This window comes from Neolamprologus brichardi, chromosome 14 (genome assembly GCF_056152115.1).
Source record: "Neolamprologus brichardi isolate AB-2024 chromosome 14, ASM5615211v1, whole genome shotgun sequence".
NCBI lineage: Eukaryota > Metazoa > Chordata > Actinopteri > Cichliformes > Cichlidae > Neolamprologus > Neolamprologus brichardi.
The window spans coordinates 23,207,281-23,223,519 of record NC_142117.1 but is presented as its reverse complement, the minus strand read 5'-3'; the positions used below and the strand labels follow the sequence as shown (position 1 = coordinate 23,223,519).

The 16,239-nt window shown below is 40.4% G+C and overlaps 2 protein-coding genes across 2 annotated transcripts; both read right to left on the bottom strand.

Annotated features, from left to right (window-relative positions):
- Window positions 1-87: 87 nt before the first annotated feature.
- On the bottom strand, window positions 88-5,956 carry LOC102798841 (amino acid transporter heavy chain SLC3A2). Its single transcript, XM_087850990.1, has 8 exons — window positions 5,356-5,956; window positions 4,065-4,229; window positions 3,875-3,957; window positions 3,726-3,803; window positions 3,584-3,639; window positions 3,303-3,498; window positions 2,068-2,175; window positions 88-1,759 (listed from the first exon to the last, which is right to left on the bottom strand). Exons 1-8 carry the CDS (start codon window positions 5,690-5,692, stop codon window positions 1,370-1,372), a joined length of 1,413 nt encoding a protein of 470 aa, XP_087707116.1. The 5' UTR covers window positions 5,693-5,956; the 3' UTR covers window positions 88-1,369.
- Window positions 5,957-10,341: 4,385 nt separating this feature from the next.
- On the bottom strand, window positions 10,342-15,939 carry ppm1na (protein phosphatase, Mg2+/Mn2+ dependent, 1Na (putative)). Its single transcript, XM_006795391.3, has 6 exons — window positions 15,243-15,939; window positions 13,942-14,513; window positions 12,642-12,759; window positions 12,434-12,548; window positions 12,276-12,339; window positions 10,342-10,548 (listed from the first exon to the last, which is right to left on the bottom strand). The coding sequence occupies exons 1-6, from the start codon at window positions 15,646-15,648 to the stop codon at window positions 10,516-10,518; spliced, it is 1,308 nt and encodes a 435-aa protein (XP_006795454.1). The 5' UTR covers window positions 15,649-15,939; the 3' UTR covers window positions 10,342-10,515.
- Between the last annotated feature and the right edge of the window lie 300 nt (window positions 15,940-16,239).

The following is a 16,239-nucleotide window of genomic DNA, read 5'->3' as shown; positions in this document are numbered from 1 at the left end:
TTCATTCATATAAAATAAAATCTCATTACAGTTACAATCTTGTCAAAAACTCTTTTGTCCATGTAAAAACAAAGCAAAAGTGAACATCCTTACTTGCACTGTTTGTCTTCTATGAGACCCGATGTTTGAAGAACATGACATGACATTTAAGCCCTCATGCAGTATATATATATATGTGTGTGTTTATGTTCATTTATCTTTTTTTTTTTGTGGCAAGTAAAAGTTGTCATAAAAGTGTTGCAACAGTACAACGCACTTTTTGATTTTTATGTTAACCATATTAGAGGGAATATAACATGGAGGTCTTTGAGAAAGATGTGATCTTAATTTTTTTTTTTTTTAAAGTATGAATGCTTTATAGGTTTATTCAGATGCATCACACATCACACTTGCTGATTTGAAATTTCAGTGAGATCACTCCAGATGCCGATGATGTGGTAAGAAAGTTTCTTAAAAAGTGAAATGCTGCACAAATTTCTGAAATAACAAGTAATCTGACATGATTCAGAGTGAAAGAGATGAAAATGAGGAACGTTTAAGAAAAAAAGAAAAGAAAGTGCCATATTAGCAGTGAATGACTCAGCAGTCGCATGATGGCAGCTGATTTTGTAAGTGTCATGTATTAATACTGGTTTACTGTTTTTAGAAACTCTTTATTTGTAGTTGATGAGTTTTTACTGTCATACTTTAAGAGTTGGGGGAGCAGCTGAACAGTTACTGGTACTGCAGCTTCACCTTGTGGTTACTTAGTGTAAACATCCCAAGATGGACAGATTATATTCCCAAGTGTTTCTTGTTTTCTCAGGCAGCCACACTTCACCACTAATTGAGTGTGGCAGAAAAGGGTTGTGTTGCAAGTCACGTTCATTCTTTTCTTTGATTGGCATCTTTTATGCTGTCCTTATATCCAGCATTTATTGTATCATTTTGTTAGCATATACTTAGTCACACGCCTAAGTGACAGTTTCAAAAATTCAGGAAATTCAAAATACAAGAGAACTTCCGTTACAGTAATAACACTCGGGATAGTGCCAAATTTGTTGTAAAAAGGATTTTTTCACTTCTGATATAAACACACTTATAATAGGTTATCTAAACCCAATGTGAACTGAGTATCATTTTAACTTTTTAAACACACACAAAACAAAGTTTGTGATGTGAAATCAAGATTTACTTGTTATCTCAGTTCATACAGTCATGCTATATTATAGATATTTTACAGATCCCAGTGGTTGAAGGGGAACCACTCAAATGTTGCTACACAAAACAGTGACTTTATTTTCAGTGACTTCTGAGCATAAATGAGAATTTTTTAAAAACAGCTGCATCACTGTGGTTTGAGATATACTGAAACCCGACCACAGAAACTCTATGAATAATTTTGTGCTTCAAAAAGTTTGATTACGATGGCTTCGTGGGGCTGCAGTCTGAGACTGTAGAGAGATGTGGACCCAAAACGATCCATCCCTGTGCTGGCTACAAACAGCCCGGCATCAGGCAAGCTCGAGGCCCAGGCAGGATCCAGGCTTTGAGGCTGAAACCCGAAGTTGAGCAGAACAAGGAAGTGGACACAACCCCAGGAGCGCAGAAAGGCAAGAATTGGGGGAGATAAAGGAGAGGAAAGAGAGGAGTTTGAGGATGACGAGGTGTTGAAAGGGAGGAAGGTGAAACTGCCATACTGAAGCGCTTCTTCTCTGGCTTTGGAGAAGCTGAGGGAGGAGAAGAGCTGAAGGGCTGCACGGTTCATTTTGCCCTTTTCCTGAGGAAGAGGGGAGGATAGCGACAAATGTGAGAAAAATAAATACAATATACCCCAAATACTGCAACAGCTTTGCAAGAGTTCCAACTTCATTTGTGAAAAAAAAGTCAAAGAACAAATCTTATTGAGACATTTTTAGAGCACAAGCTAGCTTCATACTGAGTGTTTGGTATCTAGTAGCTCGTCCATCTCTCTGTGAGACATGCACATTTTCAGTGACGTATAATACAAGCTGCAATGTTTCAGATGACATCGTTAGCGGTTAAAATCATTCAACAATCAATTTAAAGTCTCAAACAAGGCTTTACCTTTGTTTTCTCCATGTCTTTATCATACTGGATTGCTGGTGATCCTGGCAGAGTCATAATCAACACCAGGAGTAACTTCTTCAGTTCCTGAGATGCGTTGCCTCCAACCTGTTAAAACAATGGAGAGAGTGACCATATAACAACTAACTTTCCAAACCAAAGCTGAAAAAATAAATATGTAATGAAAAGTAGTGCATAAGAGCTGCGGTTTTTAGTATCTTTGTCGCATCTTTGCCGTCTGATGCTTGTAAACTGTCACATAGAAAGTTGACTAAGGCTACGTTCACACTGCAGGTCTCAATGCTCAACTGCGATTTTTTGATCAAATCCGATTTTTTGTCTGCTTGTTCACACTACAAATAAAATGTGACAGCAAATGCCCTCTAGTGTGAAACCTCAAAGCGGCCCGCATGCGCAAAAGAAGACATCACACACACAACGCACTGTTTCGATCCAGACCAAACAGTATTGTTTGACTGATGGCCCTTAATATAAAGACTTGTTTTGGTCTTTACGTTTCCCAATTTTGCTTTAAGTTATAAAGTTATTTTGTTATTTACATATGGCCTAATAATGATCCTTATTGCTGTTTTAGAGGAGCGGTGCTTCAAAGGATAGTTGCAGACTCCTGTCAGAATCTGCAGATTATACAGTACAAATAAAATGTTCACGTTTCTCCAACATTGTCTTCCCAACAGTTTCACTGGATGGCCAGGAAGCGTTCGCGATGTCTTCTCCGGCGCTGATAATTGGCGTCTGTCTTGTGTCAGTGACGTAAAAGACGGATTTAATGCGACATGACCATTCAAACAGCAGTCGCTTTCTAAAACATCAGATATGTATCGGATTCAGTACCACATATGAAAGTGACCCAGATTGGATTTGAAAATATTGGATTTGTGCCGTTCACACTGTCATACCAAGATCGGATATGGGTCGCATAGGGTCAAAAAAGTCGGATTTGATGCGCTTTCGCCTGCAGTGTGAACATAGCCTAAAAGAACGTTAGGGTTGAGCTGTTCAGTCAGAAACAGATAATACCACTAGATTGAGCAATATGCACATTAGCTTTTCTGACATTTAATAACACAAATAACAGGTTTGCTTATAATGGAAAAAATGACTTGATGCAGTCAATTAAAATAACTATACAAGGATTTTAGGAAAATTTGCAAAATCTGTAAAATAAGCATTTTTCTATCAAAATATACAAGAATCTTATAGAGAAATCTTACCATCCAGCTGGGCCATATATTATCTCCTCTTGTTTGTAGGTGTCTCTCTACAGCACCAGCCACTTCCTGTGCAAACAGTGGGTGATGTGAACGAGGGAGAATGGACCTCATGACCACATCCACCAGTGTAACGTTGACCTGACCGGAGCCATTTAATGGACGCAGAACATCTGCCGTCTGTCTTACCACGACAATCCTGAAATTAAACATTTTTTTTCCAGCAATCCTTGAGCTTCCTTTATAACATAAAAAAAACTCTGTATTTACATGCATAACAACACCTTTCCTCTTCCGGACTACTGAATTCCCCAAAGACACGTCTCCACTCCAGCAGAGTCTGAAAAGTACACATTTAATTGGGAAAACTGAGCCTATGGTAACACGACTTGTAGCTAAATTCAAAACTAGTCAATATCATTTTACCTTTTCTGAATATGCTGCATCAGTGTCACAGATAACAAAACCTGCCACACCTTTTTCCAACCAGAAGTGGAGTGCACGCTGTGGAAAGAATATCCATTTCATATTTTATGAACTCCTGACTGAGTGCATGATCAGAAAGCAGGTTTTACCTGTGTGGTAGCTGAGAGGTTTCCAGTTACATCCTGAAGTGCCAACAGATCCCGTTTACACAAGTCAAGCACAATTTTGAGACCTACAGGACCAGCATGAAGCCTGTTAATCAGTAATAAAAGGCCCATAAAACCACGTCTGAATGCCATTTGCAAATAAAGAAAAAAAAAAAAAAAGTTCTTTACTCACCTGCTTTGTGGCTCTCACTGAGCAGATGTTGCATCCAAGCCAGTGGAGCAAAGTTTTTATCAGCGGCAGTGAGGTTTAAAGGAAAGACCTCAACATCAAACACACCCTTCAGGATTAGAGCCCCTATACTCAAAGACCTGAGGTAGGGAAGCTGCTCATGCATTGCTTAAGAAAATACATATCAGAAAGGGTTACTTATTTTTAATCAGAATGCCATGATATTCAGTTTCCTCATGTGATGGGTTTGCATTCATGTTTATGTCAGTAGAGCTGTTATTTATCATTTATATTGAAGAACATGTTGCACACAGATGCTCATGTGGGATTAGAAAAATTCTATTTTCAAAGCAAAAGCAACAGCACTTTCTCTGACTCTCATAACTTGATACAATCATGTGGTAGCTAACAGTATTAATCACACAGTCAGATTAAGTAGTTATCAGCACAGAGAAGAACCCAGTGCAGCTTTTGGCCTCACAGTAATAGTGAAACTGTTTAACTAAAAGCAATAAGTGGTGCAAATACAGCCACACTTGCACATTGCATTTTTGGGTACACTAACATTTGTGTGGTTTTAAAAGCCGTTATTGGCCCTACCAACATACATGCGATGGACAAAATAATGGAAAAAATGGTTTTAATGAAAACTGATGACTGCAGCGTGTTGTGTTCGTGTTGTCGTGACTGCCAGGAAGCAGGTAGTTAAGTGATGGTGAATGAGGTTCATCTAAGGCTGTGCACGCTGCAAATTTTGATATAGATCAGATACCATGTAATTACGGGGCCAATGCCTTTAACTTATAAAGGCAGCTTGTGCATCATGACTGAGATGAATCATCAATTTGTAAATTCTGAACTAATTTTGATCAGTCACTGTGGTTTTCACTTTCCAAAATAATCAGTCAAAGCAAAACATTTTTCAGTTTCTCATGTATTTTGAAAATGGGGAACTGGAATGTAAATGTGTCCGTCTTTAAAGCACTTTGGGCCAGGCTATACAAAGATTCAGACATTTTTGTAGTGCATGTTTGAAGTCCCCCCCCCCCCTTCATTTTCAAAAAACAAACATAAATAAATAATTGACCACAATTTAGTGGTCTAAAATTGAACTAAAAGGATCGAAACAAAGTATCTATCTTATCGTGCTAATATCGATCCAATATTAGCGTCGGAATAGAATCTATCGATATTTGAATTGATCCGCCCACCTCTAAATTCTCCATCATGTCAATTTTTTAAGCATAGAAATATTAAACCCAAATTTCAGCATTTTATTTTATTGTCCTACCGCACATGCCCTCTGAACCCTCGGTCTGCGCCTCCGTCCACTGGTCGGCCTGCAGCTGATAGAACACAGACTCCTGCCACCATTTCAAGGGCGTCGCAACCGGCCGGGGGCTCTTTATTATGATGGCGATAGAAGTGGCAAGTATGGTGACCCAGGCGAGCCAGAACAGCAGCACCAGGTAACAGCGCACTTTCCTCCAGCCAGGCCCATCAGCTGCCTCTAGCTCCTCTCTCGTCATTGGCCTCCACAGAGAGTCGGACTCCGGAATGAGCAGAAGGCATGTCTCTGAGGCTCCCGACGGCACACTGCCATAACACACATGCCCTGCGTTCACGGGCATCTCACGCTGCTGCAGGTGGGTGACAACCCGTTAGATTAAGGGGATTATTTTAACTTTAAATGAACATTTAGACACTCAAGCCGAAGCACGCAAAAGCTGTCCAACTGTCGCTTAAGTTTTCTTTGGACTCGCTAAGTTCGTCTCTTTCAGTAACTCGCTGTTTCAACGCGACACTGAGCACAATCACAAGGCAGCTTTGTAATGAGCTGCACCTACCTGCCTGACTCAGGTTCAACAATTAACCTGACACGCAGTCCTGTTGTCCCACTTTCTTACAGTGGTGGCGCAGTGAGGGACAACGAGTGTCCTTGTTCTCTTAAACAAGATTAAGCGTTTGGAGAGGGGGGCAGCACAGGAAGGACTATTCAAGATTTAATTTACTGATTATTTCACATCATTCTAGTTTGTCTTTTTTCAACACTTTTATTCCCTCGTGTACTCTGTGCTACTAATTGCTCGTGGGCATGTTTCCTCTTGTCCTTAGCTGCCCCTTAAATTAATTTCACTGGCAGTGATGGAAGGCAGAATTAACAGCTCTGAGTCAGCGCATGCAGCTCTGATGAGCTAAAACTAAAATTAGTTGAATTCTGGAAAATTGTATTCTTGCAGCACAAATTCACAACAATGGTCACTTAAAGGCACTTTACTATAGTCAGTGTTGGGGAGTAACGGAATACATGTACCGCCGTTACGTATTTAAAATACAAGATATGAGTAACTGTATTCCGTTACAGTTACCGTTTAAAAAAGTGGTATTTAGAATACAGTTACTTTGTTGAAATAAATGGATTACACGGCGGTACTTCCCTATTTCATATTGTGGCTGGTCAGGACTGTTTGGGTTTTGTTTGACATCTACGTTCTGTTGTTCCAGGTGGCAGGGTTACGGTTGCCATGGTTACAGGGTGACGCTCTCTTTCTGCGTGTTTCCTGGGTGAGAGAGCCCTTTTTGTTGTTGTTGTGCTAAGCTAATAGGCAGAATGCTACAGGTATAGCTCTAAAGAATGTAGCCTGATGGGCAGTGTAGTCCGTGCTGCAGGGAGAATGGACTGCCATACTCGTTATGTGTCTGTGAGCCAGGGAGGGAGAAAAAGGAAAAGCACGAGCTGTCATTGAGCAGAAACGGGAGCTGGAAGCATGTAAATATAATAATAACCACTGCAGCCAAGAAGAGAGCCTGACGAGCCCAGTTGTAAGTAAGCTATTAAGAATCGACTGTACACCGTGTTCGTGTTTTCCTCCAAAAACAATAAGTTCGGTTGGAGCAGCTTTTCAACGCCTCTCTCTGTCTCTCGCTAGCAAAGTTGACCCAGACAACAAAGTAAAGCTAGTTTTCGGCTACGAGCCCGACACAAAACCCACCGTATTAGCCAGAGGTCCCTTTACTACGGTTCGGAGCCGCGGACCTTCAGTAACAGTAATAAATCACAGCAATAGTACATTCACGTAGTTGTAAACAGCATGATAATATATTAAGTAATCCAAAGTATTCAGAATACGTTACTCTCATTGAGTAACGTAACGGAATACATTACAGAATACATTTTGGGGCATGTATTCTGTAATGGAATACATTTTAAAAGTAACCTTCCCAACACTGACTATAGTAAGGTAAAGACCCTGCATGTAATAGAGAGACAGCTCTTGGTGGCAGTGACATATTAGGGGGTTTTGGGGGCATTTTACCATTCCTCTGTTGCAGCTCAGACAGGAAACTAGTAAAAACAGAACTGATTTTCTGAACAGAAGTCTCTGCCTTTAAAATATGCTCAGATGATTTCTTTTATTTATAAGATCATATGTATAAGCCAATCCTCTTTGTTTATAGCTTCTCTGCACTAGAGGCTGTGGCCATCCCAGCCAAGCAAACACTTCTGTAAAAAGTGATATTTCTAAAAATTCCAGTGTTGCCTGTAAAAATGACAAAATCCACTGAAATTGGAAACAATTGCAGCACCTGAAGGAAACAGCTGGTGAAAGTTTCCAGCCATTGGTTCATACCCAAAGCTGCTTAACTTCCTGTCATGAGGCAACAGAGTCCTTTTAAATCAGTTTAAATGAACTTAAATGCCACAAAACTCAGTTATTACTCACATTTTATATATGGTAGTTTCTTTGTGCCTTCCTCTCAGGTGCTTTTCTTCTTCTTCTTCTGTACCTCTTCTTGTTTTTTGTTCTCTCTTGTTATGTTTGTCCAAACAAGTGTTCAAAGCTGAGGGATGCTTCCCTGAGCTGAAAATTTCCAGTGATTCGACTTGTCAGGAGTGAGGAGATGTGAAGGAGGAACAGTCCAATAAAAGCTCTGCTCTCGGAGTTAATAAAGAGGTGCCGGGCCACATCACACCCTCGCAAAATATTCTGATGAACCCGTGAATGTCAGAAGGAGACCCCTAAAGTGCCCCATTGTTAGTTTTAGAGGGGTTTTTATTTGGTTTTGGATGATGAAAACAAGAGGGGTGAAAGGAGTCTAGTTTTTGGTCTTTGCTCAAATTGAAGCTGAAGGTGGAAAATTTAACAGTTGTTTTTTTTGAAAGCCTAAGTTAGGATAACACTTATATTTTAGACTCTATATGTGAGAGATAAAATATTAAGTGTTAAAGTAAAATAATTGTGACTGTCTATAATTTGAAAGCTGTACACATGGAGCAAACTGAGCTAACTGTGCAACAGAGATCCACTGGCTAAAACTCCACTGCAATTTGAAATTCACATTGACGTAACACATCACACCCGCCCTCTAAAATGCTGTAGATCTTAGAAGTAATGAGGCAGATGTGCTAATTCCCAGAAACCTCGCATCCTCTTCATCCAGTTTGGTCCTCTAACCCCACCCCCCACCCACCCACCCACCCCCCGTCTTTCTCCTAACCTCTCCTTCATTCTTTATCCTTTTGTGTCTCTCGCTCTGGCTTTCTTCTCTGTGGCATACGCTTATGTTGATGTAACAAGTTATTGCCATCTGTGCGACCTTTGCTCCATGACAGCACCATGCAAACTGATTGTTTACCGAGAGATACTGTGGTCCATCACAAATGTCAGATCATTTGTTTTCCTCATATGCAGCTTGTATACAATATCACATGGCAATGTAAATGAGCTGCATTACACAGACGCTTCCATGATGAGCAGATAACTATCAGCGTCTGACCAGGCACTGTGTGGTTAAATAATATTAAATACTCCCTGGATAAGCAATAGAAAATTGATGGGCAGACCCACTGTCATAAAGTACAGTACTGTACACAAGTCATGAGTCACTACTCACATCTTAGCATTTTGCTAGTAAAATGCGAAGCTGGTGCAACAATTTATTGAGACACGCAAATATACAAATATTGATATAAGGCAAAAACACAGTTCATTCTAACAAGCTTGATAGTCAACATTTGCTATGACCCTCTTTTACACATTTCTTTAAGTCGTGTTCAGAAATAGTTCTGCAGACCTGAAGGACATTCAAAGCTCTTCTTTGGACCTCGACTGCCTTTTTGTTTTGTCCCGTGTCAAGATGATTTCACACTGCTTCAATAATCTTGGAGTCCATGAGGCCAGTCTATGACTGACACTCATCCACTGTGTGTTCTTCTGTCCACTGGCCATTGGCAGTGTGTTTGGGATCATTGTTGAGCTAAAAGAAAACGTTGCCAATCATACACTTTCCAGATGGTATTTCAGGGTGAATCATTATCTGATGGTAATTTTCTGTGTTCATAATTCCATCAATTTTGAAACAATCCCCAGAGCCTCCACTGTGGTTTACTAATGGTTGACAGTCACTGTTGTATCTCTCTCCTGACCCATTCTAAGCATACTGTTGTAATTTGAACCAGAAATTTCAAATTTGGATTCATCACTCTGTAAGAGCTGATTCCTTCCAGTTCTTGTGTCATTTGGCACACCTCAGCCTTTTCCTATAAATGGCTTCTTCAGGGCCAAACTTCCACTGAGGCCATTTCTGATGAGTCTTTGGCGACAGTAGATGGATTAACCCAAGTACCAAATGTGTCTCTCAGATCCTATTTCTTAAGGACGTAACTTCCAGATACTGTTCATCTGCTGTAGGTAGTTTTTCTTAGAAAGTTTTTCCATCAAATCTTTACAGAAACAGAGATCTCTATGCTAAGATATGCCAGCAAGTCTTTATGAATCACATCGTTGCTGCAAAAATACTATTTTGCCAGTCAAACTGTGGTATCTTTGTTATTTTCTATAGATTCAATTAAAGAAATACGAAGAAATTATGTGGAGTGATTTTTGTTGTTGTTTTTTTTTTTTGCCTAATGACACAATTTTAAAATTGTTTTTTGCTAAGTTCTTGTGTGTAGTGACAACACTGTTTCCCTAGGTTAGGCAACCTTTTTTATGCTTGAATGATTCATAGGTCAGTGTTAAGTGGCTTAACAAACAGCCATGAAAGAGCTGGACTGAAAAACCATGAAAATCTGCCAATGTTCAAATAAAAGCTTTGAAAGATCTCCAGAAAGCCCAGAGGACTATTGCTAAAGACCACGGAGGTGCTCAAGACGTTTGCTCAAGACGTTATCACATTAATATAAATTTTTTAGATAAAAAGTGTCACCCAGCCACCCACCCTCCCACCCCAAGTGAATTAAATACAAATAAATAAATAAAAACACATGCAGTGGATGTATCATTTTGTTCCTCCATATTTAATATGATTTGACCAGAAAGCAAATTTGTGTGGCTATAGCCAAAAAGAACAATGCGCTATACCCAAAAACGTTACTTAAAGAATTGTGCTTAGTGTGGTCCACATCTAAGAAGTGTCTAAGCTTTCTTCATGATGTTGATTCTTCATGGCTTTAGTTTGAATCTTCCTCTGATCCTTCAATGTCCTGAAATGTCACAAGACAAAGACAGTTATTTCAGACCCGGTAATGCTATAAAATAGAAATTCTATTAAGTTGTTTTGTAATTATTATTATTTCCTCCTGAGACTCAGATGAAAAACAAATGTTTTGATTATTCTGTTTCAAGGAAACACATTTTAAACTTGTTATTTATTTATTTTTCATCTTCTGTTCCTGGAAGTGGACAATAAGTCTTGTTTGATCACAGAATGCTATGATGTCTGAGCGAGGCCTAAAGATATTTTACTCGGAACTGTGGAAGTGGGGTCGTGCTCAGAGCTGTCAAGTGATGAGGGGGAGGAGAACCAGACATAAAAATTACGATGGAGGACATACCGACTTTTGGGGCGCCTGAGAAGGGGTAACATGACAACACTTCTTCTTCATTATGGATAAGAAATGTTGCACAAGCTAGACCTCTGAAGTGGTGGGATTTGAATCACTGTCTGTCTCCAAGGGGATCATCATGTGAAGGGAATCATCTTTCCATGGCAGCCTTGTTACATTCTGTTTAAGAGAGTTGTCACTTCAGAGACTCCTCAGCTCATGTATTAGTTTGATGAACTCCCTAATCTTGAAAAAGTTGTCTCAACTTATTGAATTCGTTAAAACTAGGAAACGGGAAATTCGGGTCATAGGTTATGTATGAAGTCATGTGGTGACCACAGATATACTGAAGAAGTTTTAATGCCACCTTTAGAAATGACCATCTCTCTCTTGTTTGTGTGCTCCTTTTTTATAAATAATGCCGGGTTGGCTGTTTCCTGTTTGATGTAATCAGAGGAGCTCCTGTTTCATGGTTGTGGGCAGCATTATTCTGTTTTCTTGTTTCATCCTAAAAATAAAATTTCAACCCAATTTCTGTATAGTTGAAATCGAATTGATCCTCAAAAGCTGTTATTTCCTCCTCTGAGATTTTAACCTTCCTGCTCTGATGTCTGGCTTTCCTCCACCTAATCCCCTGACAGAAATAATTCTGACTCCCCTTTCACAGTTCTGACTTCATTTAATTCTCTGCTTCCTGTAGTAATGACTTAGGTCAGACACTGAAGACACTGAATCAAAGTTTTGTTTTGCAAGAGGTAAAATTACTGTGCATTGCTGAAATCCTGCTAAATGTTTCAAACGAATATGAAAACTGCAATTTCCATCATTTTAAAGAGAAAGTCTGTGTGCTCTGTTAGCTCAAACCCCACAATGTTGTATAGAATAGAAAGCTCGGGATTTCCCCTTGACAGTACAGAGGGAGTCATATAGATTGCATAAATGGGCTTGATGTAATAGTCTCAGACTTATGTAACAGACAGAGGACAAAAAATGATTGCTGGGTTTTAGGAGGAAAGGTTGTACTAAATAAAACTGGGATTTGAGCAAAAAAAAAAAAACCATTAAACATACTGTCACAGAAAGTAAACCTGCAAGTCTTCATACTTCAAACTTAAACTAGAAAGTTGATCAGTCACAACAACAGCTAGTTGCAACCATATGTGTTTAATTTTAAAATCCATATTCCAAAATTTCATTCTGTTCATCTGGATGTGGCGTTCTCAGTGGGAGAAATCCACAACTTGTGGTTTGGTTAATGTCAAGAGAAATCCTGCCCTCAGATTGTCCTGCTCTCTAGAGCCTGTTATCCCTACTTATCCCTATCCCTACATCCATAGATCTACCAGCTTTTGTGACATTTCTAATGCGTGTCTTCTATGCATTACCATAGGCTCCTGAGTCCTTAGAGCCATGATGTGTTTCTGGTATGCTGAGATGATACAGTCTCGCCTGCAAAGGTAGAAGCACTGAGAGTAGGTATTTGATTCTCCAAAATTAATTTCACTTCAAATAGATCAGTGTTTGCGGCGATTCATTTGCTCACTTGCTGGTGATTCCTCCTCCTGGGGGCAGTCCCGGAATCTCTTCTGCTGCTAGGAATTTGATCACATATATAAGGTCAGGGTCCTCATCTCTGCACCTCATCATCTGGATAATTTCTGTGGAGGTCAATGAGTAAAACAGCCTGCTTATAAAAATGGAAATTAAGAGCGATCTATTTTAGCATGCAGCAGGAAAGTTATCAGCAGTACCTTCCACTTTCATATCAATTTGTTGCTCAAGCTCTGCCTCTTGTTGCAGTGCCTCCTGTGACACCTGGGGGGCGCCAGGGAAGCAGACAATGATGATGCTGATGTTATCCAAGCTGCCCTGCAGAGGGAGACAGAGCACTTTGATGCAGATTGAAATAAGAGTAGAAAGTTACATGTACTTAAATGCTATCTGAGGTTCTTGTATTTTTTCCATGTCATGGGGAAAAACCTGGTTTGTTGGCTTTTTTTTTTTTGTGATGTCACATTGTAAACTACATATTATAGCTTGTAACTCTGGAAAAATGCATCCTGGAAAGTTATTGCAGTGCTATTGCCATCATCCTGTTGCCTATGAAATGAGGCTCAGTGTGTACTGGAACATGCAGTTATTCAGCAGGTACAGTAAGCCTTTTTAGGTGAAATAAATAGCACCCCATCGTAGCCAGGATAAAATGTCTGAGCCAACGTCAACAGCCTCACATTCAGGCCTAATCCCGACCATGTGCGGCTTTTCTTCCCTCCAATCTTGTCCCCAGGATTCCTTAATACAGCTATTTATAGAGCATGGATAGTAACTAAAAGCATTAAGAAGACCAGCAGGAGTAATCTACTTATGTAACAAGTCGTTAGCATAAAACCTCCTCACACAGACTCTCCCCACCACCACCCCCCTCTTGACGTAAAGCTTGCCATTCACAAATCCACCTGTGGTAACTCTGAGTCTTACTGAAAGGTCCAGTGTGCTGAGTTTGAAGTAAACAGAAGGACTGCTAAGATAAGACCTCGCAATAATACACATGTGTTTGGGAATTAAGCAGTTCAGTTTAAATTTTATATATATATATATGTATGTGTGTGTGTGTGTGTGTGCGTGTATATATGTGTGTATGTGTGTGTGTGTGTGTGTGTGTGTGTGTATATATGTGTATGTGTGTGTGTGTGTGTGTGTATATATGTATATATATGTGTGTGTGTGTGTGTGTATATGTATATGTGTGTGTGTATATATGTATATATATACATATATGTGTGTGTATATGTATGTGTGTGTGTGTGTATATATGTATATATGTGTGTGTGTGTGTGTGTATATATGTATGTGTGTGTGTGTGTATATGTATGTGTGTGTGTGTATATATGTATATATATGTGTGTGTGTGTATATACATATATGTGTGTGTGTATATATGTATATATATACATATATGTGTGTGTATTCTTTTAGAACATTGCAAGTCTGAGTGCTTCTATTCACAAAGTGCTTCACTGTCACTGTGGATCTTGTGGCCTGATTTCTCACCTTATAGAGGCAGAGATCAATGACTTGGGTACAAATCTCTCTCAGGTCATCGCACACCTGCAGACGGTTGCGTACAAAAGCACACAGTTCTTCATTTCCAATGGCATCCCACACACCATCGCAAGCTAGAATTAGGAACTCGTCTTCAGGCGTCCTCTCCAGCTCGTACACCTCTGGCTCCGGAGACACGAGTTGCTCCGTCTGCGACCTCCAGTCCACCTCCTTGAAGTCAAAGTCACCCAGTGCCCTGGAAACAGCCAGCGAGCCATTGATTCTCTGCAGGGTCACCGAGCCTCCGGCGTTCTGGATCCGCTCCTTTTCTCTGGGGTTGAACGGCTTGTGGTCTTCGGTGTAGAAGACCACCTGGCTGTCATGGCAGAGCAGAGTGCGGGAGTCTCCGCAGTTGATAAAGTAAATGTGGCGCGGAGAAATCAGCACCCCTGCTGCAGTGGAGCCACTTCTGTCCCAGTTGTCCTGACGAGCCAGTTTGTGCATATGACGATCAATGTCTAGGAAGCCTTCGCGTATCCCTTCCTTTACTTGCTCAGGATCCTCGTTTGTTTGAATCCCACCTGTTGGAAAAGAGGGACAATCAAAGATAAATGTTTGACTTGTGACATTTTACATTTAACTTTTAATGACACAGAACAAGTTTAGAGTACTGAAAGTGCACTGGAGAGACAAACATTACTGAGCAGTACTGTAGCTGTGAGCAAACGTGAAAAACTCAATGTAGTTTTGTTTTTTCTCCCTGTAGAACTGCTGGATTGAAATTAAATGTTTAAATTCAGTCCCTGCGATGTTTCAAGTGTTTCTAAAAGCATCTAGAATTTTTGATTTGAAAAACAAAATGCATACTGTAGTGTAGTGTGGTGTTTTGTTTTGTTTTTAATCCACAGTGTGCTGTAACCCTTAAGTCTCAATCTTTTATAGCCTTTATTAATCAGCTCTTAATTAGCTATTTTGTATTCCTAAAGTAATTTAATTGACCTGTTTAGCAAAGGATTCGTTTTGGGACTGAAAATACACATGTTCTGTTAAAGCATTTAACTTGCCAGACCACTTCTCCTTTGCATGATGTTGCTTATTTTATTCTTTAAGAGGCTTTGGTCCTAAGCAAACTACAACGAGTGCATTTCAAGTCTGAATGTTAATTATTAAAGCCACAAAAGACTGGAAGCGTTTTCCTGTCAAAGAAGTAAAGTAAGAACATGTTTGGGGCTACGTTGAAGGTGTTTAGATATAAATATAAGTTTCTAAAAATCTTAAATTTTGATTCAGAGTCGGTGGTTAACACGTACCTGCAGCCAGGATGTGATCCAGCAGGTGTCTGGCACAGTACTGTGCCACTGTGGTGCCTGCGTGTCCATCAAAAACAGAAAAGTAACCCCAGTCTCGCAACTCTGCTCTCAGCTGGGGCATACAGGCGTGGGCATCCTCCATCTGAGCCCTCCACCCCTGCATGCTTGCCACAGCATAGTTCAACCCCACATGAGATCCCCCCTCAGACACATACTTTTCCAAAATGGGATGCTCCAGGTACGGGCTGGGTATTCCGTCATCTTCATCCAAGTTGTCCTCCTCCCCAGGCCCTGTCTCCCTGGATCCTCCTTTGAAGAAGAAGGTGACCATCTTCTCTGTCTCTTTCACCAGCTGTCGGAGGAAGGAGGGAACCTCCACGTTGCTCGCCCGGCGTGCTGTCCTCATCACTCCACGGAGTCTGTGCTCAAGCTTCCTGCTCGACTTGGCGGCACCTCGTCTCCTCCGGGTGCCCCTCCTCCGCCCCTGTGTTTTTCTCAACAGGTCCAGTGCAACAGGTAGGTTATAACCCTCTTCCCCCCAAAGCAGGGGAAGCAGGTAAACTAAAATTGTTTTTACAGTGAAATCCGGTTAAATGAAACACTGCGTTAGTTTTCTATTTAAAAACATCAGGGGCATATTTTTTTAAAAATCCTGTGACTTTCTTGTAGAGAATCCTCCCTCGTCAAGACCTGGTTCTCACTGTCTGTGGGGTTTTTTGTTTTGTGTTTTTTTTTTGTCTCCCTCTCTCTCTTCTTTTCCTCTCACTTTATCAACCTGGCACTTCTATTGGCTCATCTATTTCCATGGATTTATCTCCTCAATTGGCCCCACCCATTTCCTGTCCTTCTTCCTCTACCTCTGACTGTGTAGTATTGGCTCTGTAGGTAATGCTGGATTATCACATGCCAGCACAAGAGTCCTGTGTCTGCACACATGCATGGATTATAATTGGGACATTTAGCAAAACACTGACAGAGCCCATGATCAGTCTTGCAC